The sequence below is a fragment of the Ovis canadensis genome, chromosome 24 (assembly GCF_042477335.2).
Source record: "Ovis canadensis isolate MfBH-ARS-UI-01 breed Bighorn chromosome 24, ARS-UI_OviCan_v2, whole genome shotgun sequence".
NCBI lineage: Eukaryota > Metazoa > Chordata > Mammalia > Artiodactyla > Bovidae > Ovis > Ovis canadensis.
The window spans coordinates 18,736,939-18,764,033 of record NC_091268.1 but is presented as its reverse complement, the minus strand read 5'-3'; the positions used below and the strand labels follow the sequence as shown (position 1 = coordinate 18,764,033).

General features: G+C 62.3%; 2 protein-coding genes across 4 annotated transcripts in view; one reads left to right on the top strand and one right to left on the bottom strand.

Annotated features, from left to right (window-relative positions):
• The window catches only part of CORO7 (coronin 7), a 62,728-nt gene extending 58,362 nt beyond the window's left edge, over positions 1 to 4,366 (top strand). For 2 of the 3 annotated variants that reach the window (XM_069569537.1, XM_070289472.1), the window contains 4 exons: positions 2,487 to 2,571; positions 3,357 to 3,493; positions 3,828 to 3,893; positions 4,212 to 4,366. In XM_069569537.1, coding sequence (XP_069425638.1) covers positions 2,487 to 2,571; positions 3,357 to 3,493; positions 3,828 to 3,893; positions 4,212 to 4,298 — 375 coding nt within the window. In that variant the 3' untranslated portion in view covers positions 4,299 to 4,366. Of the gene's footprint in view, positions 1 to 2,486; positions 2,572 to 3,356; positions 3,494 to 3,778; positions 3,894 to 4,211 lie in introns of all 3 variants that reach the window. The other variant, XR_011252556.1, reaches the window with a different exon arrangement.
• Positions 4,367 to 4,987: 621 nt separating this feature from the next.
• Positions 4,988 to 25,702, bottom strand: GLIS2 (GLIS family zinc finger 2). The gene is made up of 7 exons (XM_069569540.1): positions 25,168 to 25,702; positions 11,186 to 11,432; positions 10,148 to 10,320; positions 9,437 to 9,613; positions 9,226 to 9,359; positions 9,009 to 9,127; positions 4,988 to 7,717 (listed from the first exon to the last, which is right to left on the bottom strand). Exons 2-7 carry the CDS (start codon positions 11,355 to 11,357, stop codon positions 6,918 to 6,920), a joined length of 1,575 nt encoding a protein of 524 aa, XP_069425641.1. The 5' UTR covers positions 11,358 to 11,432; positions 25,168 to 25,702; the 3' UTR covers positions 4,988 to 6,917.
• Positions 25,703 to 27,095: the final 1,393 nt, after the last annotated feature.

The following is a 27,095-nucleotide window of genomic DNA, read 5'->3' as shown; positions in this document are numbered from 1 at the left end:
GGGTGGGGTAATGAAAACGCTATGTGCAGCTCAGTGAAGATCCTATTTGAGAAGAGTGACCCGAGATGTGTGAATTCAGAGCTACAGAAACTATGGAGTAAAGAAGTAGGGGAACTGACCCTGGAGTCAGGGAGTAAAGGGTCTGCCTGTAGTGCGTGCGGTGGAGAGTGGTGAGGGAAGATGAAACCAGAACCGTTCTTTGTAACCAGAGAGAGCTGGGGGGTGGGCTGTATTGGCTGCAGCGGCAACAGAAATGGGGGATTGTGTGTGTGTGTGTTGTGGGAAGGCCAGAGCCCTCCTTCAGCAGAGGGAGTGGAAGGCATTGGGAAGCCCTGTCAAGTGTCGCATTCATTCATATATGTACTGGGCACCCACTGGTGCCCGCCACAGCCCATACCCTGGATGTGCCCTGGCAGATGTGACAGTCCTGGTCCTGACCTCCTCCTGCGTGGTTGTGATGTGCGCAGCTGTTTGCAGGCGCCCTGGGCAAAGACAGCCTCCTTTCTATCCCGGTGTGTCCTTGATAAGAGGGTGGGTCCATGCTGGCTCGGCTCACCAGCCCAAGGAACTGCTGTGAAGGGAGCTTTGCACGTCAGTCTGTCCGGGTCCAGGTTCCCTTCTTGATGTACTTGACATGGGACAAAGCACATTCCCGAGTGCTCCCCAGCCCCCCACGCCACCTGCGGTCCTTTGCCAGCTGCAGGGCTCTGGTCCCGCATTGGGCTGTGTTGTTCCCCGGACAGGGAGGGCAGTGCAGACGTGTGGTGATGCAGGCTCTCAAGTGTGGCAGCAGGAGGGGAGGTCCAAGGCCTGGCGGGAATTCCTGGCCAAGGGAATCCTCGGAACCACTGGCAGGCCTGTCAGCCTCTCTGTCCCTCAGGCAGGACTAGCTGTCCATCTCAGAGCCTCCTGCCCCACGTGGGAGAGGCTTCAGGCAAGCCGGGGTGGGGGGAAGCCAGGTGAGACTTTCCCACCGGAAGCGCATCCTCCTGGGCCTTTTCACCTCAGCACCTGCAGCCTTGCCCCTCCTCTGACCCCTGGCGAGTTTTCACAGAGCTTTGCCTTCTGGTGTGAAATATGGGGCTTGTGAAATCCAAACTGACTTCTCCTTTGGCCTGGAACCACACCCACCTCACCCATCAGGGGGGCCCAGCAAGGCCAGTTCCGGAGTCCAGGTTCCACTGGGATCTGACAAGCCCGTCTTTGGCCTCTGAGTTGGGTCCTGCCCTTCTGTTGTTCAGTCGCCCTCCCTGCCGACCCTATGTGAGGTGGGCAGCCTGGGGACACCACAGCTGAGAGCACGGGCTGTGGGTTTTCTGCCCATCTTCCTCCTGGGTGCCAGTGGTGTGTCCTCAGGTTGGTCACTAAACTTCTCTGTGTTTCCCTGTCTCGAGCTGTCAGGATCAGATGGCACAATAGATAGAATGTGTCCATCACAGGGCTCAACACCCTGGCTAAGTTATTGTTGGACACCAACACTTGGAGGCGCCGCGTGATCCGTGGTGACCCGCAGTGAGCACTCGCCGGTATCCTTCATGCGCACTTGTGTACCATTTCACATGCATGCGCTGTCTGTTATCCCTAGTCACAGTAAGGTCTGTGTTTCGCGTCTCAGCCACACTACTCGTCTTGCCACACAAGTCCCCCAGGCTCTTGGCTGCTCCCAGGCGTCCCCTACACTCTCCTAGTCTGGGCTTCCCCTGGTCCCTCTGCCTGAAAAAGCCCCCGTGTTACCATCATGATCCTACTTGCCCGGGAGGAGTGCCCTCACCCCCCAGAGTCCCCACATCCTTCCTGAGGGTTCTCCTCCCTCCGTTGACTGTGCCCACCTCTGGTCCTGCTTGATGCCCCACTCGCCTCCGTGGGGCACTGGACCACGTGGTCTGAGTGGAAGCCTCCCACTCTGCATGGCAGTGGGGATTCCCTCAGGGCTGGGTCCTGTGTGTCTAACGCCCTGGCACTGACTCTCAGGCGGGGTTTGAGTGAAGCAGTGAGCCAGTGGAGGAACGGGAGCCGAGGGTGGAGCGCATTTTGCTCTCTTGTTGTGTCGAATGGAATGGACTTGAATAATGTGAGGAGAATCAGAATGGCCCTGCATCTCACCACCAACAGATGAAGGCTGGACCCACCAAGCTCAGATGCAGAACTGGCAGTGAGTCCGGGACCGACCCCGAGTTCTGGCTCCCAGGCCACGTTGCCTTGGCTCCTGTCCGCTTTGTCCGAAGGCTGAGAGAGAGTTCCATCTCCCTCTGGAGGACTCTTTCGGGTACCTGCCCCCCAAAACTCAAGACTGCTCTCCTGTGAGCCTCCAATGCCTCCCAGAGCAGAAGCTTGTATCAGGTGCCGGGAGGAAGTGGCCTGTGGCTGCCGTGCTGGGGTCCCTTGCCTCAGCCTTCCAGCAGCCTTGCCACTCGGCCAGCACCTCCAGGGCTCATCTCCGGGGCCCTGAGAATGCAGCCACTAACAGGTGCCTTCTTTGCCCACAGGCCAAGTACCTGGCCCAGATCATTGTGATGGGCGCTCAGGTGGTGGGCAGGGCCTTTGCCCGGGCCCTGCGGCAGGAGTTTGCAGGTAAGCTTGGGTTCCTGTCTCCCTGGGCTGGGAAATCCTGCTTGGGTGAGATTTTCCCTGCAGTTGTGGGCCTCTCCCTCACGCTGGGCCACCTGTGAATGCAGGGACCCCTTGTGGGCTGGGTTCTGGCAGCTTGGGTGGCCTGGGACACTTCCTGTAGGGGGCAGTGCTTGATCTTGGGACATTCCCAGAGAAGGGAGACCTGATTGACGCGAGCATCCGGCCAGGAGTGGGCACACTGGCCTGCCTGCCTGCCTGTTTTTGCAAATAAAGTTTTATTGGAACAGCCAGCCAGAGTCCAGTAATTGCAACACAGACTAATTGACCTGCAGAATCTAAAATATATTCTCTGACCCTTTAAGGAAAAGTGTACTGGCTCCTAAATCAAGAGGTCACCCAAGGCGGCCTGCTTCAGTGGCCTCGGTGACCACAGGGCAGCCAGGTCTCATCTGGGCTGCCACCCCTGCCCGCAGCCTCACTCTGCTACCCTAGCAGCCTAAGCTCCCCGACTTGTCGCATGCCCGGGGTGAGAGGGTGGGGAAGACAAGGGACAGGGTCATCTCCTGGTCTGGGCCGGAGACCTGATGCCAGGTTTGACCAGCCCCTGCCCCGTCCTCTGGTGGGGAAAACCTGTCCTCACTTGCCTACCCACCCCTGACCCCCCAAAATCCACCCCTGGAGGAGATGCCCCCTGGCCCTGCCCATCTCCTCCCGCACCCCCTGGTGGGGATGAGCTGCTCCCTGGGAAAGCCCAGGGTCGGCCGCTCAACCGCATATTCACACAGCCAGCCGAGCAGCGGCAGACGCCCGGGGACGTGCCGGACACCAGTCTGCAGCCGCCTCCAACCTCTCAGGCCTCAGCCTCCAGGAGGCACAGCAGATTCTCAATGTCTCCAAGCTGAGCCCCGAGGAGATCCAGAAGGTAAGGCACCCCCGGCCGGCTTGGAGATAAGCCGACCACAAGTGGGGAGAAGGTGGCAGGCTGCCAGCTGATGGGGGGAAGGAAGGAGGCAGGAGTGGGGGCCCTGAGCGCGGCCGGCTGGGACTCGAGGAGGCCACCATCGTTTGTTGCTCTGCAGGCCACAGAGGCGGAGGCACAGGCCTTGTCTCATGGGCGCCTGTCCGCTTCTCCACCCCTTAGCGGCTCCCAGCGTTGGAACGCGCTGAGGGGCGAGCCCTTTCGCTTTCCTTCTTTGTCATCTCCTAGCTTCCCCCGCTTCTGTAACCAGGGACTCACCGTCTCCCCTCCTCTGCAGAACTACGAACACCTATTCAAGGTGAACGATAAATCCGTGGGTGGCTCCTTCTACCTGCAGTCAAAGGTGAGCACGGGGGGAGGGCGGGCTGGGGCATCCCTCGCTTCTGGGCGGTTCAGAGCTTGGCAGGAGAAGGGTGCCCAGGGCTCAGGGGGCCCCCTGAACGGCCAGTCCCTCAGGGTTGCCAGTGGGGCTGTGTCGACCTGGGCCCTGTGTCACCCTGGATGGTGGCCCCCAGCAGCCATGGCCTGGAAGAGCCAGGACTGCTAGCTGGCGGGGTGCTGGAACCAGCTCCCTGACCTGCCCACGGCCCTCCAGGAAGCCAGAGCAGGACCTGGGGAGGGAGAGGGTGCCCAGCCTAACTGTTTGTGACCCCCTCCCCAGGTGGTCCGAGCGAAGGAGCGTCTTGAGGAGGAACTCAGAATCCAGGCCCAGGAGGACAGGGAGAGACAGCAGCCACCTAAAACGTGACCGCTTGGTTCCTCCCGCCCACCCGTCCGCCTCTAATTTATAGCTCAGTAATAAATGTCTTTTCCGCATTTCTTGAGTATGCATGTCCAGATTCCAGAGGCAGGCCTCTCTTCCTGCCAGCTGTGGGGCTGTGCAGGGAAGAGAGGCGGTGGTGTTCGCCCCCCCATGGTCTGGCCTCTGACACTTGGCAGGGCCAGGGCAGGCAACCAGTGGTCGCGCCATCACGCATCAGACGGATGGGCCACTCCCATGCTGCCCTCAGGTTGGCCCTGCTTGCCCCGCTGTGGACAGGGCCCCAGCTCTGCCACAGGCCTCCCTTTCCTGAGCTGGGTTGGGCGGTAGCCCCTCAGTAATCTGGGGAGTCAGCTCCAGGATACAGCTGAGGAAGAGGAGCCTTTGCCAGCCTGATGGCCCCGAGGAGGCCAGGGAGCCCGGCACCTCCCAGAGGCAAGATGCTCGTGGCGGGTGCGGCTGAACCCACGACATGTGTTCCAGAACCTTCCATCTCAGCACCTCCTGTCCCATCCAGCTCCCAGCAGCAGACAGAGAGCTTGTGGCACCCACAGGGTTGGAAGGAAACCCCAGAACAGGGCCTTGGCCTGGGTTGGGGACCCCAGAGCCAGGCATGGGCGGCCGGAGGTGGTCTCCCATGCGAGGCCCAGCTCCTGGCACATCTAAGACAAAGCATGTTTGTAACTCACTTTTATTTCATTTCTTTATAAACTTCCTCTCACATGGAGGAATATATTGTTATAGTCATTAGCTTATCTCTCTTTTCTTTTTTTAAACTCTATGCTAACAGCAATGGAGCCAAGAGGAGGAAAAACAAGCTACGATAGAAAGGCACTTAGAACCTGTTAGAATACTGATATCCTGGAATGTGCAACAGACCGACAACAACGACACGTACACCGGCCTCCTCGGGCCTGGTCTATCACCGAGTCACATGCTGAGCTAATGTCGCCTTCCTATGCCCTGTTCCTCTGCTCCTGGGGCTTGAGTCCAACCCCTCGCCCCAAAGGGGACTTAAGGCCTGGGGCCCTTTTTGGGGTGAGGGGCCTGGATCCGGGGTGGGGCGCGAGGGAAGGAGACCAGCTCCCTCCTGCTCTGCTTGTGGCCCCTTCAAGGGGCAGAGCCAGCGCTGCGGGCCTGTCAGCGGGCTGGGTCAGGGTGACCCCTCTGGGATAGAAGGGCGGTCCAGGAAAGGGCGGGTGAGCAGAGAAGCAGCAGGGAGACCTCAGAGCTGCAGGGGCCCAAGGGTCCCCCTGCGGCCCCACAGCTCCCCCGTCCTGCAGCTGGGACGTGGAGAGTGTGGCCTAGGGCAGGGCCAAGGCCAGGACCCCCTAGACTGAAGCTGGGCCCCCGACGGGAGGAAGCACGAGGGCCCAGGGTGGGGCACGAGACAAGCTGCTGCCCCGTCAGGGCCTGGTGGGCAGAGCCTGGCCCCTGGGCTGGGGAGCAGCCTGGGCTACAGGGGCACGTGGAGGCCCCGTGCCCTGGGCTCCCCTGGTCCCTGGAGGGCAGGGGCTTAGTTCAGAGAAGCCAAAGGAAGCAGGCCACAGGGCCAGCTCTCCCCTCTGGCTTTCCCTGCCCCCACAGCCTCCGTGGCTGCCTCACTGCGCCTCATCCCTTGTTGAGCCCAGGTCCTTCATCATCTGTCCTTAGCCACTAGGACGCTCCCATGCCCAGCACCAGCCTGGAGCCCCCTCCTCTGCACCGGCTCTGCCTTGACGCCCCCAGAACAGAAGCCGTTGTCTTGGCCTGGGGTTGTCCCTAGCCAGCCTCCCCCATCCCCCGGTGCAGGGTCCCAGGCCAGGCCCAGCCCCGCCTGTTCCCTGAGCTGGGCACTTCTCCCGACTCAGGGCTCCCTGAAAGCAGAGGGATGCAGGGGCAGACGAGCGGCCAGCCAGCCCAGAGCAGGGACCCTCGCCTCGGGCAGCGCGTTGGCCACTGCAGACAGCACGCAGTGGGGGCAGCTGGTCAAGCGGGCCTCCCTCCCTCAGCCGGGAGGCGCCTTGTCATGGGAGGAGGTGGCTTCTTGCTGTGGCTTAGCTGCGGCCTGCGTCTGTCTTGCTCTCCCTCTGGAGGGTGGACCAGAGGGAGAGGGGTCAGGAGCCTCCAGAGCAGGGGCCCGGTGAGTAAGCAGGATGGGGTGGGACCTTGATCCCAGGCGGCTCCTCCCAGCTCACCACTGAAGCGGGTGGGAGGGAGTCTGGTGCCAGCGGGGAGGGCCAAAGCCACCCCCAGCCCCACCCCCACTGCTGGGTCAAGGCTGGCAAGTGGGCAAGGGAGAGAGGGTGACCTGCCCAGCTGGCCACGGGATGAGGGAGACAACCAGAGTGGGTGGGGGGCGGGCAGGCGTGGGCCGGAGGTGAGCCAGGCCTCAGCTCTCAGGGGCACGGCTCTCCACTGGCTGGCAGACTTGTTTCCCCTCCTCAGGAGCCTGGGTGCCCACCATGCCCTTCTAGCACCATCCTTGCTGCCCAGGGTCGCCCCCAGGGCAGGAGGACATTATTGCTATTTCGCAGAAGAGTTTCTGTTCGTCGTCAGGGGCAGGCAGGCAGGCAGGGCTGGGAGCTGCTGACTGGGCTGCAGGTGGTCAGTGTCCACCGAGTGGGTTCAGTTCACCACGGCTGGTTTGAGTAGCACGGAGCCCGGTGGGATGACCACCCAGCCGGGGGCCAGCGCCTCTGGGCTGCTGGCGGCCGAGTTGACGCCCGTGGACAGGTCCAGCACAGTACCTGGCAGCAAAGGCAGGCCGTCGGGGCTCGGCCGGGAGCGGCTGCCCTCAGTCCTCTCGAGGGGGGTCTTGCGGCCCTCTGAGCTCAGGGCCCTGGCCGGCACAGCCCCACGCCCCTTCTCCCCCTCAGCCTTGCCGCCAGCGGAGCCAGCGAGGAGGGAGACCACGGGCAGGCCCAGTCCGCCGGCCCCAAAGGGCGAGGGCAGCAGCGGGTTCTTGGCCAGATTGAGGGGCAGGACGGGGCCGGGCAGCCCAGGGCCCATGCCCCCCGCACCCCCAGCGCCCCCGCCGTTGCCACAGGCCAGGGCGCTGAGGTCCAGGGGGCCGGGGGCCAGGGGCAGGGGCAGGCCGGGCAAGCCAGGGCCGCCGAAGAGGGCGGCGGGGTTGGGGATGATGATCTGCGCCCCGCTGACGTAGGGGCTGCCGTCGGGGGTGGGCAGTGGGGGCTTGGTGGGCGGGCGGAGCTGCAGGAGCTCGTGCTGCTCGTGGGACACAAAGTGGCCATGGGCCTTGATGTGCTTGCGCAGCGAGCTGGGGTCCGTGTAGCGCTTATGACAGCCAGGCATCTTGCAGTAGTAGGGCTTGTCCACGTAGTGGGTGCGCGTGTGCTTGAAGCGGTCACTGGAGTTGGAGTAGCGCTTGTTGCAGCCCTCATAGGGGCACACATACGGCTTCTCGCCTGCGGGGCGGGGCGGGGCCTGCATGAGGGTCTTCCGCAGGCCCAGGCCAGCCCCACCCACCCACTCACCCAGACAGAGACCTCTCCAAGACCACAGGCTGTCTGATTCCGGGCAGCCGTGTCCCCAGCACCTACGCAAGCTCTGACTCCAGTGGCCTGGCTGTATGTACCCTCAGCCTTGGGCCTGTGCTTCAGGCTGTGATGACAGTGACCCCTTTCACAAGTAATGACACATAGACCCTGCTGGTGCCTGGCTCACAGTGAGCGCACAGGGGTGCCCTTGACCCTGACTTGGCAGTGACTCCAGGCTTATACCAGTGCTTCCCTGGTGGCTCAGACAAAAGAGAATCTGCCTGCAATGCAGGAGACCAGGGGTTCAATCCCTGGGTCAGGAAGATCCCCCAGAGAAGGGCATGGCAACCCACTCCAGTATTCTTGTGTGGAAAAACCCCATGGACAGAGGAGCCCGGGGGTCCCAGAGTTGGCCACGACTGAGTGACTAACACTTTCACTTCACTTTCACCAGTGGCTCCAGATTTACTAAAGGGCTGTCCCCGCCGACCAGAGCTGGCCAGAACCCCACAAGGCTGTGAGCTTTTGAAAGTACCTCGAGTATAAAATATACACCAGAGGGACTCCCCTGGTGGTCCAGCGGTTAAGAACCAACCTTGCTATGCAGGGGACGTGGTTTTGATCCCTGGTCAGGGAACTAAGATTCCTACATGCCTCAGAGCAACTAAGCCTGTGTGCCACGACTACAGAGTCTGCACCGGCAACGAACGATCTCTCACGATGCAACCAAGACCTGAGGCAGTCAAATAAATAACATACACCCTGGAGTCTGCAGACTTTGTGGGAAAAGAATTTCAGTGTCCCATTGATGTTTTAATATTAAAATGATTGCATTTTGAATACACTGAGCTCAAGAAAATGTATCATTGTATTAATAACTCATCTCACCATGTATTTCTTTGTACTTTTTTTTTTTTCCGGTGAGGGTGATTAGGAAACTTAAGACTAGGCATGTGGCTCTGCCGGCCAGTGCTGGCCCTACTGTGCGTGCCGGGGTCCATGAGGGGCGAGCGGACACGCCACAGTCAGAGGGGGAATGAGTCGACAACCACACGGACACAGTGCCGAGCGCGACGCAGGAAGACGCGTCTGTGCCCCAAGAGCGGGTGGGGCGGGTCTCCCCCTAACAAGACAGGACACCCCCCAGCATGTGGTGCTTGGGAAGGGACGGCCACACAGTGGGGTGTGCGCCCTTCCCCTGGCTGCCGGGGGCCCTCACCTGTGTGTGACCGGTTGTGGATCTTCAGGTTCTCCAGGCGGGAGAAGCTCTTGCTGCAGGTGGGGCAGCGGTGCGGCTTCTCGTTGGTGTGGGTGCGAATGTGGATAAGCATCTTGTACCTGCTCCGGGGGGGAGGCGGGGGGGAAGGGGGGTGGGGAGCACGGCTCAGCCGCTGGACACTCGGGCCCCCCTTCCTGCCCCCTCGCCCCCCCCTCACCTGGCGTTGAAGCCGCGGCCGTGGCGGGCACAGCCCTCCCAGTGGCAGCAGTAGCCCGCGTCCTTCTCGGGCTTCACGTGGTAGTCGTTGACGTGGTCTACCAGGTCTTGGAGGAGCTCGAAGGGCTGGTTACACTGCGAGGCCAGGAACGTGCTGAGCCCGCGAGGGGGCCGCCCGCCCCGGACCCTGCCCCGCCCAGCTCCCCGCTCACCTTGGCCCAGCGACACACCAGCTGCTTGGGCAGGGGCAGCTCTGGCGAGAGGCACTTGTCCTTGGGGGTGGTGAGGAAGGAGGAAGCAGGCAGATGCAGGGCCCCCCCAGAGCCCAGCGGCAGGAAGAACTGGAAGGAGCTGGGGACACCGTCCAGGTAGCGCAGAGGCTGGAGGTCCTGGGGGAGGCAGGAGGCAGAGCAGGTCAGCAGCTGCCCGTGGGCCCGCTGGCCAAGACCCCTGCCTGCCTGGCCCATCGCCCTCTGTCCAGGGGCTGAGCAGTGCCCCACACGGGGCATGTCCCAGCCCCAACTTCTGGTGCGTGTGCACAGGACCTCTGTGTAAAGAGTCTGTGCAGATGTAAGTTTAGAGGCCAGGCTGGTTGGGGACCCTAAACCCAGCGACCAGTGTCTCCACAAGAGAAAGAGGGAGATTTGGAGACACACACAGAGGACAGGCCACAACAGAGGCAGAGAGACTGGAGTGACGCGGCCACAAGGCAAGGAGCGCCTGGAGCTGCCAGAAGCCAGCAGCGGCCAGGGAAGAGCCCTCCAGAGCCTTGGGAGGGCACACAGCCCCATCAGCACGGTGATTCTGGACTTCAGCTTCCAGAATACACTTCTGCCACTTTAAACCACACAGTTTGTGGTCCTTTGTAACAGTGGGCCCAGGAGGTAAGTGCACCGTCTCGAGAACGCGCATCTCCCCCTTACCGGGCCGGTGGGCGCTGTGGGCAGGTCCCCGTTGCCCTGGCGCTCGGGGGACAGCGAGCTGCTGCCGTTGGGGGAGTCCAGCCCAGACGGCGGCGACAAGCTGAGGTCTACCAGGGGGGCTGCCGAAAAACGTCCCTCCACCTTCTCGGGGAACTTGGGGTTCAGCAGGAAGCCTAGGACAAAGGCAGGATTTGGGGGTACTGGAGCCAGGAGTCCTGGCGGGCCAGGACTTCCCGCCCATGACTCCTCCACTGTGACTTGGAGCAGATGCCAGCCATGGCACCCCCATCCCCGGCCACCCCGGAACCCAGGAATCAGAGCCTCCACAGCCGACAGGTGTGACGATTGCCACGGTGGGAGCCTGGCCATCAGTTAAGACAGGAAGTACTCATTCTTCAGATGGGGGTGGGCTGGCACACAGGGTAAGTAACTGAACAGGAACTTGAATCCAGGGCGCCTGGCTCCCATCACAATGTCAGGTAAGGACTTTACTCACTTTCCCCCCAGTCCTTTTCTGCCTCAGTGCCCCCTTCTGTAACATGAAAGGTTTGGGCTGGGTGGCCCAGCTCAGATATGGTAGATCCGGTTTTCAGGATCCCCATTCAGAAATGGAGTGGAAGACCTGAGCTTCAAGTAACCCCCCCCACCCAGAGAAGCACCCGCTGGGCTTGATCCCCCGTCTGCCTGGTTGGCCGACCACACCACCTCAGAGCCCAGACACAGGGCCACAAGGCCTTCTGTTACTACCTGTGCATTCCCTGCTGCCCCTTAAAGCTCCCCCAAATCCACCCAGAGGCCTGTCTGTACTAGCTCTGCTGAGCCAGCTTCAGGAGCTGGGCTGGTCAGTCCCCTCCTCCCAGGGACAGTGATGAACATGCAGAGATGAACTGCTGGGAGGGTGGGTAGACAGTGTCGGGATGGGGGGCACCCTAAGTGAGGCTGTGAGGGGCTGCAGCTGCGTCCAGGTGAGCCCATCAGGGGACATTTTTCCTATCACCAGGGCTCCGAGATCGCTGCTCTGCCCCGGGCGTGCAGTACCTGACGGCGGGGAGCCCGGGGAGCCAGGTGTGGGGCTGTCGTCCGCCAGACCGAGTTCCCTGTGCAGGGCTCGGTGCCGGGCTGCGCTCAGCGTCCTCTCCCGCTTCTCTCTCGCCGCTCGGAGCTTGGTGATGCTCAGCTTCAGGTCAAGCGGCTCGTCCAAGGAGTGCATGGTGCTGGGGGCTGGGGGGTGGAAGCGGCGGTGGCAGGCAGCGAGGGGTTCTGGAGCTGGTATTCAGGCAGGAACCTGAGAGCGAGCAAGAGCTGTGCTGTGACACTGGGACTCCAGACTCATCCTCAGGCTGCACTCACTACAGCCCAAAGGAGCGGAGAGGCAGTGTGCACAGGGCAGTGTGAAAGCTGTCTCCCGGGCACAGAGACCCTCTCGGTGGCCCCGGACAGCAGGTATATCAGACACAGACAACCACCGACCTGGATCTAATGCACTCATCTCCCGTGAGGCTTTCTGGGAAGCAAAGCTCACAGGGTCCAAGCCTGCCATGAACCGAGCTTTAGGGACAGCCTCAAGCTGCAGAGCTAGGCAGTTGCACAGCCTTCAGATTCAAGGCCAGATCTCCCTGGAACTGGCCGGGCAAGTCCCAAAGGTCATTTCTGACTGGGTGGGAGGTGATGCCTGGGACACATGCCTGATTTGAGCCAGAAGACCCAGAACCAGGCCAGAAGGGCAATGAGTGTCCTCCCAGATAGCCCTCAAAGGGCCTAGCTACTGACCACTGGGCCAACCACTCTAGGCAGCCCCCTAGGAAACTCCAAGAGAATGAGGCCCAGAGCCTGTCCCAGGCAAGCCTTGCAAAGCACAGCCTGGTCCCTAGGGTTGGGCGGACAGACAGGTGGCCTTGCGTTCCAGGGCGGAGGGCCCCACCAGCTGGGGAGCCAGAGGCTCTGGGCTACCACCAGGGGGCAGCTGGGGACTATGGCCCAGCCACGGCCAGGATAGGGAAAAGTGATCAGCTGTCTAGTGGTTAGTAAAACACATACATACATAATTTTTTTAATAGTGATGATACTCTTATTTTGATTGGTACATTTTCACCACTTTCTTAGAATTTCTCAACGGCATAACATTCTTCACGTAAAAAAAACCCAAGAACAAGGTCAACTCTTCATTCCAAATTCCAACATCATTTTTCATGGCAGCAAACTTCACATGCTGGGAAATGCTGTTTCCTTGTGTTTGTTCATTGAGATGATTGCATCCTGACAATCTATCTGCCAAAGAAGATAATCCCTGCCATTCACCAACTCCAGCTCTTCACAATTTTATACAGAACATTCCCAAGACCACCACATGGTAAAAGACTTTGTATATTTCACTAGTATGTGTGCTTGCTGAGCTGCCTGGAGCTTTCCACAGAGCAGGATGGGGACCCATGTTCCCAGTCATCTTCTCCAGGACAAGCCCTGAGGCAACGCTAAACCAGCCTTGCCCCAGCTCCAAGCATCCTCTCATCCATCTCCCAGACAAGACCCTGTGTGCCCACAGGTCACAAAGTCCTCACTTAGGGCCCTCTGCTTCTGAGGACACATCCCAAGACCCCAGCACATGGCAAAACAAAGCTGGAGTCTGAGCCTGGGGAGGGGGCTGCATTATCACAGTATTGGTAGTTGCACTTGGCCTTGGGACCGAAATCTGTGACTTGACTTGTTCCCCCATCAGGTGGGAGCTGGCAGATCTGTCTGGATGAACCCGCATGCAGGGCATGCATAGGTCAGGAGTTCTCAGTGACACTGGGGGCTGGGACCACACTGCCACCTTGTCCCCTTAGGAGCTCCAGTCCTAGACAGGCAGGTGGGTGGGTGACAGTGATCAATGGACGTGGGCCGCTCCACTCTTCTTCTGTCTGGGCAGGGAGCTGCCCTCTGCCTGACCCACCCCTCAGTGATGTCTGTCTGTCTGTGTGTCTGCTTGTCCCTCCACCTGTTTATTTTTAGACACAGGCCCAGTCCAACCTCCCTGAAGCTCCTCTGTGCTGGGAGCCTGGAAAGGGAGGAAGGAAGTAAATATTTATGCTGATTAAGAATTCAGGAGCCAGGAAGGGCTGGTGGCCTGGTCCCTCAGCTGGCCTAGGGCCACAGGCCTCCCCACAGCCTGTCCCCCACCCCCCACCCGATCTCTTGGAGGAGACCACAAGGGCAGGATGGTTTGGGAACTGGGAATTCAGACTGACACTGACTCTCAATGGCAACACTGCTCAAGTAACGTCCTTTGGCACCTGCCTACTGCACCCCACCCCACCCCAGGTCCCTGCCAGAGGGGAACCAGGGAGACACCATGGGTCACCGCATTTCGGAGACTTGCAGGAGACACTGCCTCAAGCTCAGAAAGGAGGACCCCAAAAGGAGTTAGTCTCCCAGGGTGAGGCTGGGACTCCAGCACCAACTGAATCAGCAGACCCAGTCCCCAGAGACCCCACCCTAAGCCCCCTACTTCCTGCTACTGGTCCTGCCCTGGGAACAGGGGTTCATTCTGATGGAGCCAGAGCAAAGCCAGGAGACCAAAACTGGTCACTCCTAGAAAAGGAAGAAGGATCAGCCCCCAGAACCCACAGCTCCCAGCACTCCCCTACCCCAGGCTGTCCCCATCCATCCAGGGGTAAGACGCCTGTGACCCTCCTTCCTGCTTTGACCATGATCAACCTGGAAGTGTCCCCTTTCACCCCCCACAGGCAGGGGGGTGGCCAGTTCTGGGCTCGGGCTCTGCTCTTTGTTCCCGGGTTGGATGAAGGGGGGCAGGCGAGAGCTAGTGTCACCTCTCTTGGGCCTCAGAGGCCCTGAGCGGGACGTTACCCGCGCCAGAACCCCGGGACTGGCGCGGCAATCACCCCCCTGGAGGCCGGCTAGCCAGCCATCACCCGATTGATTTTCGGGGGTGGGCGGGTGGACATGCGGTGTTTGTTTTCCGGATAAGGGCAGGGACCCGCCTCGCCGAGAGCAGAGGCAAGTTTCTTAGGCAGCGCGGAGCCCAGAGAGGGCCGGTGCCCAGCGGGTGCCACACGGAGCCTGGCTGCAGAAGCCCCAGCCCAATTTCCCGCTAGTCGCGAGGTGACCCCACAAGCGCCCTGCTACCGCGGGGTTGTGCGATTCCCTGATCGCTGGAGGGGGCGGTTAGGGAGGCGGCGCCGAGGTGGCCGCGCGGCCGGGCGCCGCTGCTCCAGCTGCGAAAGGAACTAATTAGGGCGGAGGGAGCGGGAGGAAGCGGCGCGGGGCGGGAGCGCGCGGGGACCACCGGGGCGGCGGGGGCGGGGCGGGGTCACCCCGAGGGTGGGCCGCGCTGGCCCTCGGGGGGCCGGCCCCCGCCCCGCCGCGCCCGCCGGCCTGGCGCAGACAATGGCCGCTATTGTGCGCCCGCCTGCCGCGCGCAGACGGCCCCCAGCTGCAGCTCCCGCAGCGGCCGGCCGGCCCTACCTGGCGGCGCGGCCTGCCCCCGGCCGAGGGGCGGGACGAGCGCGCGGCGGGGCCGGCCCCTGGGGAAACTGAGACCCGGGGGAGGCCCCGCCTCCGCCAGGTCCCGCGGCGAGGGGCGGAGCGCGGACCCTAAAGAGGGTGGGGGCGCGGTGTCTTTATCTACCACGTTCCCACCATGTGCCGGGAGCCATCTGTGTGCCCCGGACCCTCTAAAGCCGCTTCTGCTGAGCACAGATGAGGAAACTGAGGCTCAAGGTCACCAGGCTAATAAGAGCCGCTGGCAGGAATCTGTCCTGGAGAAAGCCCCTCGTCACTGCTTGGGAGGGGCCCGCTGGCTGCCCCGCAGCCGGGAGAAGTGCGGGTGTGGATGCAGGCGTTGAGCTCGGCACACCCCACTGAGAGGCACGCGGGGTCTCCTTGCCAAAAAGAGGATAGGACCCGCTGTAAGATGGCCCCCACCGTCCCGCCCACCCCACAGCTGCGAGGAGCCAGGTGAGTGGAAGCCAAGATAGCAGTGTCCTCAGGCAACAAGAGGCACACCCCTTATTCCCAGGTGATGGGGGTGTAGGGTGTGGGGGCGTAGTCCTGACTCTGCCCTTTGGTCAGCCATGACCTGTCCAACCTAGGACTTGGGGACAAGGGCCCAGGAGGCAGTTCTCAAAAGTCCACGTGGCTTTCTTGCTATGGAATGAAAGCAGAAGCAAGTCCCTGGCTTCCCCTGTGCCCATCAGCTCCCACCTGCTCAGAGGATTCCCCTTGCGTCTGGTACAGGGACCAAAACCATCAGCACATGGGTCCTATGGGGGGAAGCTGAGGGCCAGGAAGGGACAGCACTCGCCCACATTGCACAAGTGGGTGGCAAGCCTGGGACTGGAAGCCGAGGACAAATATCACCACCATCCCCCAGCTGTTGATAGTCGGGCAATGTACCAGCACCTGTTTAAGTCAGGTGCTGTTTCATCCCCATTTTACAGATGCAAAAACTGAAGCTCAGGGAAATGAACTGTCCCGGGTCACACAGCTTGTCTCTAGCAGAGCCGAGTTTCAAGCCCAGGTGAACCCAGAAGCCATATTCACCCATCGGTACCCCAGGGGACCCTGGATGTGGGAAGGGGCAGGCAAAGGAGCTCTGGCTTCCCACCCCTGCCTTGCCCATGGGTTTGTGGGAGCTGCGTGCCGAACCCCGGAGGGGCAGCAAGCAGTGAGTGGGCGCTGGAGGGGCCGACTGTTGGGGGGCCCACAGGAAGGCTTGGAGAGCTGAGGGCAGACGTGCTGCCAAAGCAAACGGCCCCACAGCCCCGCATTCCTGGGAACCGCTGCTGCACCCTGCTCTGGCCAAGGGCTCCGCCCTCCTCAGATGCCCAGCGTCGGGAGCTGAAGGCAGGGGCAGGCCTCATCTCCTGGGACCCACTTCCTAAGCAGGCTGCAGAGCAGGGCTCCAGTATGGATCAGACCACCCAGTCTCCAATTTGGCTCTGCCATGTCCTGCCCACGTGAGTCAGGGCAAGTCACCTCCCAGTCTGGGTCTCATTGTCCTTATCTCTAAATTAAGATGACAATAATACTGCAGGGGATGGCACCCCACTCCAGTATTCCTGCCTGGGAAATCCCATGGACAGAGGAGCCTAGTGTGCCACATACAGTCCGTGGGGGTTGCAAAGAGTCAAACATGACTGAGCGACTAAACACACACACAATAGTGTAAGACACCCCCCTCCACTGGATTTTGGGGAGAAATCAATGATGCCCATCCAATGATTACTTTAGTGTTCCCCCCTGTTATATAATGTTCAGCACCTAGAACAGTGCTGGGCGCATAGTAGGTGCATAATTAAACTTGTAAATAAACTGTCACCAGCACTTGAGTCCCCCAAGTCTTTGGCCAGTTGGAGGGCTGTGAGGACAGAGGGGACCGGCCCTCCTGCTGTACCCACAGACCTAGAGTCTCGCCCTCACCTGGGAGTACCCCTGCTTCAGCTGAGGACACAACTAAACAAGCTTGCGCCCCGGAGAGGGAGGGCTGCAGGCCCTGCTGTCCCACAGGGTGGCCCCAGCTGGCCCCAGTGCGCTTCCAGAACCTGACTGCGTCAAAGAGAGAGCGCTGGGAGGTCCCGGACAGTCTCTGAGCAGCCTGGAAGAAACAGGCCTCCTCCCAGGACCCAGGGAGGGGCTTATCCTGAGGGCTTGCCTGTGCACGTCCCAGGAGAGGGCCCAGTGTGGGGCAGACAGTACTTCCCGGAAGAGTGTGGGGTTTCGCCTTTCCTGGGAACCTCCAGATGGGAAAGCAGACCCTGCCCTCACCCCAGAATGGGTGCTTAGCCAGCACACAGATTGGCGGGGGGGGGGGGGGGGGGGGCAGCTACTCCAGGTCCCCTGGAGGCTAGACCCTGCCCAAGTGGGAACCAATGGCCCCTAAGTGACACAGCCAGGGCCAAGCTCCCTGCTCAGCCATAAAGTCCTTGGGAAAGCTCCCAGCTGGGCAGCACCTGAGCAGAGGTGCAGGCTGGCAGCCCCCACTTGGGCATGTACCCAGAGTCACCTGGAACAGGGCAGGGCAACCCGCTCCAGTATTCCTACTTGGAGAATTCCATGGACAGAGGAGCCTAGCAGGTTACCGTCCATGGGGTCGCAGAGTCAGAAACACACATGCCCTTGCATGCCCTTGTGGCTCTTGCTAGTGGCTTATGGACCTTAGGGACCCAGAGTCTGGTTATCAGGTCCCAGTCTCCCAGCCACCCCTCTGCAACTTGGTTTCCTCATCAGGAACACAGGCACCATGGATAAGGTGCCAGCTCATGGGGCAAGCTTGCCTGGCACCTGGCACACAGGCGGTGCCAGCAACTGGTAGCCCTGAGGATTCTTGTTCCCAACCCTGGGCTGGGTTGGGGGGGCCCCACACATTAACTCCAGGGTCACCCCAATGGGTCAGGCACCACTGCTGCTGGAAGGCCAGCAGCTGGCTCACCCACGCCCCTCCCCAGCTCCAGCTCCCTAGGATCCACACTTCCCTCCCCAGCAGGGTGACACCAGAATGGGGTGGGGGTGCAGTTCAAACACAGACAAACACACCCGTCCAGCTCCAGGGCCCAGCCTGGCACAGAGGCCTCCCCTGGCCGGGTGGCTCCAGGCCCATCAAGGCGGGCCCCCGCCCCCTGCTGCCTGCCCGCCTGCAGCCACCTTTGCACAACTATGTCTGGTATTTTCCTGTCTGCCCAGCTTTGGGGGGAGGTGGTGCGTGGGGCTGTGAGCACTGCCCGCACCTGGGCCTGGGCCAGAGGGGAGCCCGCCAAGCAGCCCCCAAGCCCAGGGCCGGGGGGTGAGGGGGGGCACGGGTGGAGAGGGAAGGGCTGGGCCCTGGGCCGCCCAGATCCTGGGGAGGGTCCAGCAGCAGGGGAGCCAGACGGAGACACACACCCGGAGGCAAGGCTCAGGCAGGGCCCTGGACCCTGCCAGGCAGGGCTGCTCACAGTAGGCAGGCAGCACTGGGCGCTTGGCCAGTGCTCTCGAGGGCCTGCAGAGGCGTTGGCCAGCGTCCCGCAGGACATGGATGGACACCCCTAGACACAGAGGTACACACATATGTGTCACACCTGTGCACGCGGGACATGGCAGGTAACCAGCGTCAGGGTCCTGGACTCTGGGGCTTGTGGGTGGGAGCAGGCGTGAGGCCCAGTCCCCACCGAAGAGGAAACACTGTGCTTCCCACACCGACCCTGGCTGCAGAACGGGCCCAGGAGTGCCTCCCGTGCCCCCACCCTCCCCCCACAGACTCGGGGTAGGGATCAGCCCACTGGGAACAGCACCCGCCAACTCACAGGGCAGGAGGCAGTCGGCAGGTCCTGGACTTCGCCCCTTCCCTGTGCCTCATTTACCAACTACTCAGTTATGCATTCCAACACCAGGCCCTCCACTTGGTCCTGGGGGCCCACAGATGAATGAGAATGAAGGTCACCCAGCCTGCACAGAGGTGAACAGTGTCAGGAGTGGGCTGCTAAGATCCACGTCGGCCACACAGACAGGGGCCAACAGGCTGGGGGCCTCAGGTGTTCGGCAGGCCAAGAATGGCCAGCGTGCCTCCTGTGCGCCATCTTTGTCCATCCTCAGGACCCTGGGAGTTAGGTGGTATCCTCTCCACTTTCCAGATGGGGAGACCAAGGCTCAGTGGTTCCACTATCTGCCAAAATCACAGAGCTTATCAATAGCACAGCTGGGATGCACCTCCAGGCTCCAAAGCCCACAGTCTGCACCCAACACGGCAGAGGCCTGGAGGTGTGGCCCCAACTGACCCACAGCAAGTCTCCCTGTCATTCAGCAATGGAGGAAGCCCAAGAGAAAGGCCAGGCCAGTGGGCAGTGACCTGGAGGGCACTGGGGAGCCACGGAGTACTCTATACAGAAGACTGCTGTCTTCCTTTCCAGCCCATCTTCTATCCCCAGACTCTCCCCTTCAGCACCTCCTTTCTCAGGATTCCGTGCCTCTTGCCAGCCTGATGCTCCCCCCTCGGGTGCTAGCTCCTGCCCCACAACCTTCCACACTTCCATATTCTCCTCCAGCTGCTACCCTCCTCTGACCTCCTCCAGCAAGTCTCCCCAGATTCACCCTCCCTGATCTTTGCCTTCTGCAGCCACATGTGGGCTGTTCTTCCAGGTGCCTCAGCGTTAAGCAAGGGGGGGTCTGTCTCTGTCCCCACAATGCTGAGGGCAGCCTCCCTAGCCTGCAGTGCCTTGTGCTGCCTGACATAGGTGCCCTGGTCCAAGTCCTCACTAACACCACTCCTTCAACCAGAGGGAACTGGGCAGCAGTTGAAGTGCTGCTGGGGACTCAGACCCAGAGAACCAGGCCTGCTCCCAGTTTGATGTGGACAGGGCTCTGGGCTTCTGTTCCCCCATCAGTGAAAGGAGGGGGCCGGCTGAGAGTAGGACCAGAGCTTGAACTTCCCTCTAAGGGCACCATCATACCTGCCCTTCAGTTTTCTCGAATGCCTGGTACTGAGAGTTTGCTGAGGGGATGAATCCATTGGTGGCACCTACCAGCCGGATGAGGTGTAGAGGGGCTTAAGGCCCAAAAAGGGAAGGGCTTGCCCACAGAGGTTTGGGGCGAGAGACCCAGGAGCAGATCTGGGTGGTGAGGGTAAGGCGTAACCCTGGTGGGTTAAGATGACCAGAAGGGTCCAGTTCCCCCAGCTTCATCTCCTGCCACTGCCCCCACCCCCATCCTCCCAGCCTTAGCACAGAGCCTCCCCAGAACAGCTGGCTTAGACCAGGCCCAGCAGGGGCTCCACCATGAACTCTGGACTCCACCCCCACGCCCTCTTCCCAGCCACCCTGCCACGCCCCTGCTCCCACTCTGGGCAGGAAAGCAAGTCCAGAAGCCAGGGGCCATCTCTAAACCCAAAGGAAACACCCACTGGGTGGGGCCATGCCAGGCCTGGCCTGTTTCAGGCTCTTGGGGCCCAGGGCCCACGGAATCACTCAGGGTGTCCACTAGGTGTCCTGAACCGGGGATTTGGGGGCTCGGCCTGGAGGAGGAGATAGCCAGCAGCACTGGAGTGGGGAGCACTTTGAAGCAGGGCGGACAATGGGGAGCCCCACAGCCTTGTAGGGAGGGGGACATCACAGCTCTGGGTCAGTCAGCTTAGGAGTGTGATGATAGGGGTTGGGTGGCGGGTGGGGGGGTCCTGGACACAGGAAGGAGTGGCCCTGGGGAGAACTGGCTCAGGCAGGCTGGGACTTGCCAGGCAGACCCAGGTGGACTGTGGGGGGAAGGGAGAGAGGCTTCCTCCAGATACAGCTGCCCCCACACTGTGCAGAGAACGGGGGGCAGCAGAGAAGCAGGAGGGGCTCTGGACTGAACTGACATTTCAGGGGCCAGGGCCACACAGTCCGAGGCTCTGGCTCCCCTCTGGCCCTCTCTGACCCCAAGTGACCTTGGGCCAGGCCCTCAAATCTCCAAGCCTCAGTGTCCGCCTCCCACCTCCTTGCTGCCAGAGTCCCAGTGGAATGCTAGCCTGTGACCCTCAGTCAGCCAGGCAGGAACGTCTTCCTGGAGGCTCCCAGGGCTGAGTCAGGCAGCTCAGCAGTCTCCTGGGGCCTCCGCAGGTTCCCACCCGCCCTTGGCCGAGACTGGAGGAGAGGGGCCGGGGGCCCGGGCTGAGCCCTTCTGCAGACAGCCATCTGCCCGGACTGGAGTTCTGTGCACACACGCAGGTCACACACCAGGCCCGCCCTGTGCAGAGGACTACCTGGCTGTCTAGCAGGAAGACAAAGGACCTTCGGAAGCTCCAGCCAACCACACCCCCCCCACATCGGTTATGTCCCTGGAAGAGTCTCAGCTCCCGCCACCCATCCCCCACCAGGGGCACGTGGAACAGATGGAAGCCCTCCCCCATTAGAATCACCTCCCATCTCTGTGCCCTGGAGGCCCCTCCCCACCTGGCTACCAGTTAACCAGACCCTCCATCCATGGGGGGGGGGGGGGGGGCGGAGAGCCAGAGCTCCCTGCCCCTCAAGGTGCCCAGAGCCAGGGCCTCTACTCGGCCCAACCTGAGGAAGCTTGAAGAGACATGTCCCAGGCAGAAGGCAGGTCAGACCCCAGGAGGGGGCTGCTGGGAGCTCCCTGGGAGGGGTCCCACAGCCCCAGAGCTGGAATGGGAAAGAGGACCAGGATCCCCTGTAGCCCTGGGCCCGGGCCTCGGCTCCCCCATGGAGAAGTCTGGAGCTAAGGCCAGGAGGATCAGTGCCAGGGAAAGGATGGAGGCCTGGGGCCCGGTGAACGCAGCTGCTAGGGCCAGCTCGGGCTCCTCTCTTGTGCCAGGCTGGGAAAGTGGCCACCAGACCCCACCGCCACCTTCCAGAGCCATGGCAGACCCAGGAACTCAGGCCCAGATGCCCATCAGCCCTCCTCCATCCTGTGCCTCAGTTTCTACCAAATAGGGATCAGTGGGTCTCTCTCAAGAAGCTCATGTAGCAATTTCAGGTGACGGGTGTCAACGCTTGTGATGGCCACTGGCAGGCATCCTGCGGATCTTCTCAGGGAGCTGTTTGAGGTGTCCCCCACTGCTGCTCTATCGTCTGACCCACTTCACCTCCCCATCCTCACCCCCACCCCAGGGACCTTACGCTGGTATTTTTACTAGTTGAAGAGACAGCAGGGGTTTGTAGGGCCAAGTTGGAGCCTGGAGAGAAATCTAGGTCTACTCTAGACAGTGCCACTACATAAGACACCCCCCGACCCAAGTAAGTCCTTTCCTGTCCAGGTGTCAGGGTCACCTCCAACTGTGGCTGATGAGCAAAGCTCGAGTGGTCCTGGTTGAAAGTGCAGGTCCCTGCCCCCAGAGTGGGGCTGAGGCAGCCACCTGGGAAACCTCGGGGGCAGCTGTGTCTCAAGGGCCTTGCAAAAGCTGTGATCTCTCCCACCCAGGGCTGTCCCTGGCATTCTCAGAGAGCTCAGCCCCCAGACTCATGTCTGGGCTGCGGCCCATCTCTAGGACCCTTTCACAAGCCCAGTTGGGAGAGATCAGCATCTTTTGGCTGGCCCCAGAGACCCCCCTCACCAGCCATGGACACCTCCCATCTCTGAAAAGGGTGCTTATCGAGATGAAGGGAGGACCAGCCAGCATCTTCCAGGGGTCACCCCTCTGGCCTCACTGTGAAATGTAAAATAACAATAACCCAACAGAGGAAGACCCAGCCCCACTGTGCCCAGCTCAGGGCCTCTCCACTGCAATCTGAATTTCCCACTTGGGTAAGGGGCCTCCTCTGCCTGGGACATGGAACCTGGGGAGGCGTAGGGCACTGGAGACAGCCCCCACCACCAGTGTGCCTCTCAGCACTGGGATGCGGGGACCCACCCCATATGCCTCCCAGAGAGCTCAACTACACGCCCCAGTCCCACATCTGGTCCCCCCGGCCACAGCTGTCACCAACCCCGCCCATCCTGGGATTGCCCCAAACTCTGCCTGGCACCCATCCCCGCCCTCTCGCCCAAGTGGGAAACTCAGATGCCAGGCGAGCCGAGCCCGGGTAGATGGAAACGCGCATGGGAAAACGTTGTCAGGAAAAACACATTCTTCCTTTTGTACCGCAGCTCAGACCCTAGGAGGATTAGGTGGTCGATGACACTCCCACCACCTGGGCCAAGGCCAGGCCAAGAAAGGAGGGAAGAGGGATCCACAGGGTGGGACTGAGAGGGGTCCAGGCCCTCTGACACGCCCCAGGGAGGGGCCCTGGCAGAGCTCTGTCTTCCCCAGGCCAGGGTGCACCGTCGCCCTGTCACCCTCGGCAGGCGGGCGCTCCCAGCAAGGCGGGGAGCCCAAGCAGGAGAAGACATCGCTGTGGCTACCCATTTGCAGTTGGGCTTTTCAGAAACAACAAAAGCTTTGGGGGGGGATGGGGGGGTGGGACTCAGTTCACACGATTGTTTAAAATGAGGTTTCTGGATGTCTGTGGCATTCAGTTATTCATCCTGGCTCCACCCACGGATAACTGAGAGTTGGCTTTTGTTGGCCTTAGCCCCCCTCTCGGCAGCCCCCCACCCCCAGGTCTTCTCGTGGACTCTGCAGTTCCGTAAGATCACCTTGTACAACCCTTTGGTTTTACAGATAAGGAAACTGAGACCCAGAAAGGGGAAGAGCCTGGCTTGGCCAAGGACCCCTGGGAGTTGGTGGCGCAGCCAGAAGTCAAATCCAGGACGTCAGACTCCCAGGCCAGGGGCTTTTCCCACTCACCCTCCAGGCTGTGGCCCAGTTCCAGTGAATCCCCCAAAGCCACTGACCCCAAAAGCAGTGGTGCCTGGAACTGGGGTGACTCACTGTCTGGCTTCCTGGGGCACCTCCTCCCCACCAGTGAGAGAGAGACTGGCAGGTGTCCCTGTGTAGAGAGCCAGGAGCAGGGAGAGGGCCCCCCCGCCCCCCAGAGGTCCTACACCAGGGTCACTTAGGGGCCGAAGAGCCCCAGCTGGAGGGATTTAACGTCAAAGGTCAAAGGTCACAGACAGGGAAGGGCGGGCAGGCATAGGGGTCGGAGGGTCAGCGCTAATGGCAGCTCCGGAAAGGAGGGGGAGGGGAAGTAGCTAAGGAAAACAGGGCTGCTCCCAAGGGGTCCTCAACTCCCATAAATGGTGCCCAAGCCCCTGGCACTGTCTCCAGCTCAGATGACAGCAGACGGGGCCAAGCCAAGCTGGGCTGGAGCTCAGAAAGGGGTGTCCCTGGGAGGAGGGTCCCCAGGTGCAGCCCTTCCCCCAGTGCGGGCCAGAGCCAGCTGGGAGGCCCAGCCTGGGCCCAGAGGGGAGAAGAAGGAGCAAAGGGGAGGCAGAATCGTGGAGAGGATGTGTGAGTGGGGCTGGAACAGATGTGGTGGGTGGGCACACTGAATCCCCTTCCCCGAGCTTCTTCCAAAGCTGCCAGTGAAGCCCCACTCTCCCTCCTGAATGCCAGAACCAGGCATGCTGGATCTTCACATGGCCGCCTCCAAGGACCACAGCTCAGGCCCTGTCCCTGGCCCAGACCAAGAACCATGGGAGCCCAGGCCTTGGCCAGGTCCCCAGCTGGCCTGGCTGCCCCCTCAGTGTCAAGCGCTCCCTCCAGAGCCAAGATCCTGGGCTGTGATGGCTGGGGGCCCAGGGCTCCTCCCAGGATCCCTTCCCGCTTCCCAGGCCCCAGGGTAGGGCTGGGCAGCTCCCTGCAACCATCCCTGCCCAGGGTGGCCAGCCAGGCAGGCCCTCCTGGACAGGCCTACGGGCGGCAAGCTGCTCTGCTGTGGCCTGAGTACCCGGCTGGGCAGGGCAGTGTGCCAAGGCCTCCAGGTGCCAGCCTGGATTCCAGCCCCATCCCAGGGGGCCTGCGGGGAAGCAGGGCGCAGGCATCTCCCTCCTTCGGGATGCACCTGCCTCGCCCCCTCCTCCCGCCCCCTCCGGACCCTCCCTCAGGCGGGCTGGAAACCCCTGCCCTCCCTACTCAGCCCGGCCCTCCTGCGTGCACGCGGACAGCAGGGGGTAACAAGTGCTGGACAGGACGCCAGCTCCCAGTCCTGACCCCCGGCCCGAGGGAGGCCGGAGCGAGCCAGGGGCAGCAGGGGGAGGCTTCCCTAGACCCGGGAGGAGACACCTCTCAGCTCCCGTCCTAGAAACAGCCCCGCCGTGGGAAGGGGCGGCTGCCCGGCTGCCCCAGACAACTTCGTGCCCGGCCTTGGGGTGGGGGGTCCCTTTCACCCCGCAGCGCGCCCCCCGCCGCGGCCGCCCAACTTCCCTGCCGAAGTTTGCTCCCTCCTGGGGCCCGGCCGCGGCTCTGCCCAGCCTCCGGACGGACGGAGGTAAGGAGGGAGGAGAGAGCGCGACGGAGGGACGCGGCCGGGGGAGCCGGCGAGGGAGGGAGCGCGCGAGCCAGCGAGGGAGCGAGCGCTGGGGCCCCGGCGAGGGCTCACAATGGCCCGGGGCGAGGCGCGGACTCGCGGGGGAGGCGACCCCCGGGTCCCGCAGCCCCCGCCGACAGGCCAGCCCCTCCCGCCGGTCCCCTTCCCCACGGCGCGATGCCCGGGGGGGGGCGGGGGGGCGCTTCTTACCTCGGCGGCGGGGGGCGGTCGGGCTCCCGGCTGCGGGCTCCGGCGGTCGGGGGCGGCGGGGGAGCGAGCGGGGGAGGGGGCCGGGCGGGCGGGGGCCGGGGCGCGAGGCTCACGGGGTGCGGGCTCCCCTGGCACGGCCGCCCGGCGCCCGGCCGCTCCGCCACATCTGCAGCTCCGGCAGGGAAGGTGGCCGCGGCGGCCGGGCCGTGCGGGGATGTCTTAGAGAGGGAGGGAGGAGGGAGCCGGGAGGAGGGACCGGCGGGCCGCGGAGGAGGGAGAGGAGGAGGGGCGCGGGGGGCGGCCTCCCCCCCGCCTCCCTCCCCCGCTGCTTCCCTCCCAGCAAACCCCTCTCGCCGCCGCGGCCCCAGGCCCGGGGCGCCAGCTGCCAGGCGGGGCGTGCGCGTCGGGGGGAGGGGGCGGCCGGGAGCCGGCGCTGGGCCGGGGGAGGGGCGGAGGGGAGGAAGGGAGGGTGGCGCGGCCCCGGGGAGCGGGAACCGGGAGGGAGGGGGCGCCGGGCCGCGGCCGGGCCGCGCGCGCGTCCTCTTCTGCCCCATCCTCGGGTCCCCCCCCGCGGCCCCGCCCCCGGCCCGAGGGCAGCGCTAGGACACGGCCTGGGAGGTGGCCTGGGGGTGGCTGGCGGGCGGGCGGGCGGGGTGGTTGGCGGGGAGGGACGTCCCGCCCTCGGGGAAGCCCGGAGAGGGGGCGGCGCGCGGAGGAGGACCGGCGGGAGGGCGTGTGGGCCCAGAGGAAAAGACCCAAAGACCGGGAAGATGGAGGAGGTCGCGGCGGCCGAGGGGGCGGGGGGCCCTCGTCTGCCTCCCGCGGGGTCACCTTGGCCAGGCCCCCAGCGGCCCGGGGCGGCGGGGAGGGCGGCGGCAGTGCCTCTCCGCGGGCCCTGATTTCTCCGCCCAGCCCAGTTCCAGGAACGCGCGGGCAGCGCCCGGCGGGCAGAGGCCGGGGCGCCGGATTTGGGGCGGCGCAAGCGAGGGTTCGAGGCTGGTCTCAGCCCCTCCTTCCCGTCCGACGTCTGGCTGCTGGTCCTCGCCTTGTCCTCGGCCTCAGTTTCCTTCTCGGTGGAATAGGAAGGAGTCCCCACCGCGGTCTTGGTGCCAGCAGTTGGGGACAACCTGCATCATCAGCGCGAGCGCCTGCGAGGGTGGTTGATCGCGCCTGAACCCTCAGCGCCCAGCGCGATGCGGACGGTTAAGAAGTGCAAGTAGTGAGAAATCAGCTGCAGCAGGCTAAGTTGATTTCCACCTCCTGAGATTGAATCCCAGACTCGAATTCTTTAAGTGTGTTTTGTTTGGGTCAACCCGGAGACCCCGCCTAATTATCTTCTTGCTGTCAGGTGGCAAATCTTGGTTCAAAAACAAACCCTCCTGGTGTTGGCCAGCGCTGCCAGTTGGCCTTGAGGAGTCCGGGAGAGGAAAGCCATGCACTCTAAGCGAAGCGTCTTGATTCTGGGTGTAATTCTGCCTTCATTCGTGCACTTGGTGCCCGGCCAGAACCTGAGAGGAGCAGGTCTTCATCACTCAGCGTCCTCAGTGCCTGGCACCATGCTCCCGCACATAGTAGATGCTCAGGATATGTTTCTGGGATGGACACAGAGCAGGTGCTCATTCCATCTTAAGTGGTCAGGTAGGTATAGTAGTGCTCACGACTGTTGGGTGAATGGGCACATGATTGGTGCTGTGAGCTGTTATGTGGGCAGGCAGTAAACGCTCATTACATTTCCAGCAAACGGATACATAATAGGTTGCATAAATGGACAAGTAATACGTACTCATGACTGTTGCATGAACAGACAAGAGGCTGTTGGGTGATACATGAAAGGCCAGTAGGCCCGCACCATTTGGAGGTGACCTTCCCTGTTCCCACCCCACCCCAGTTTCCCTGTGTGAATAATGTGGAGTGAGGCCGGGTTAAAC

What these genes read in the sequence shown, in the direction of transcription:
- GLIS2 (XM_069569540.1), bottom strand. Translation starts at nt 11,357, where the DNA reads ATGCACTCCTTGGACGAGCCGCTTGACCTGAAGCTGAGCATCACCAAG. An exon ending in CCACAGCGCCCACCGGCCCG is followed by an intron (nt 9,614 to 10,147) that starts GTAAGGGGGAGA and finishes TGCCTCCCCCAG; the next exon opens with GACCTCCAGCCTCTGCGCTA. An exon ending in TGGTGTGTCGCTGGGCCAAG is followed by an intron (nt 9,360 to 9,436) that starts GTGAGCGGGGAG and finishes CTGGCCTCGCAG; the next exon opens with TGTAACCAGCCCTTCGAGCT.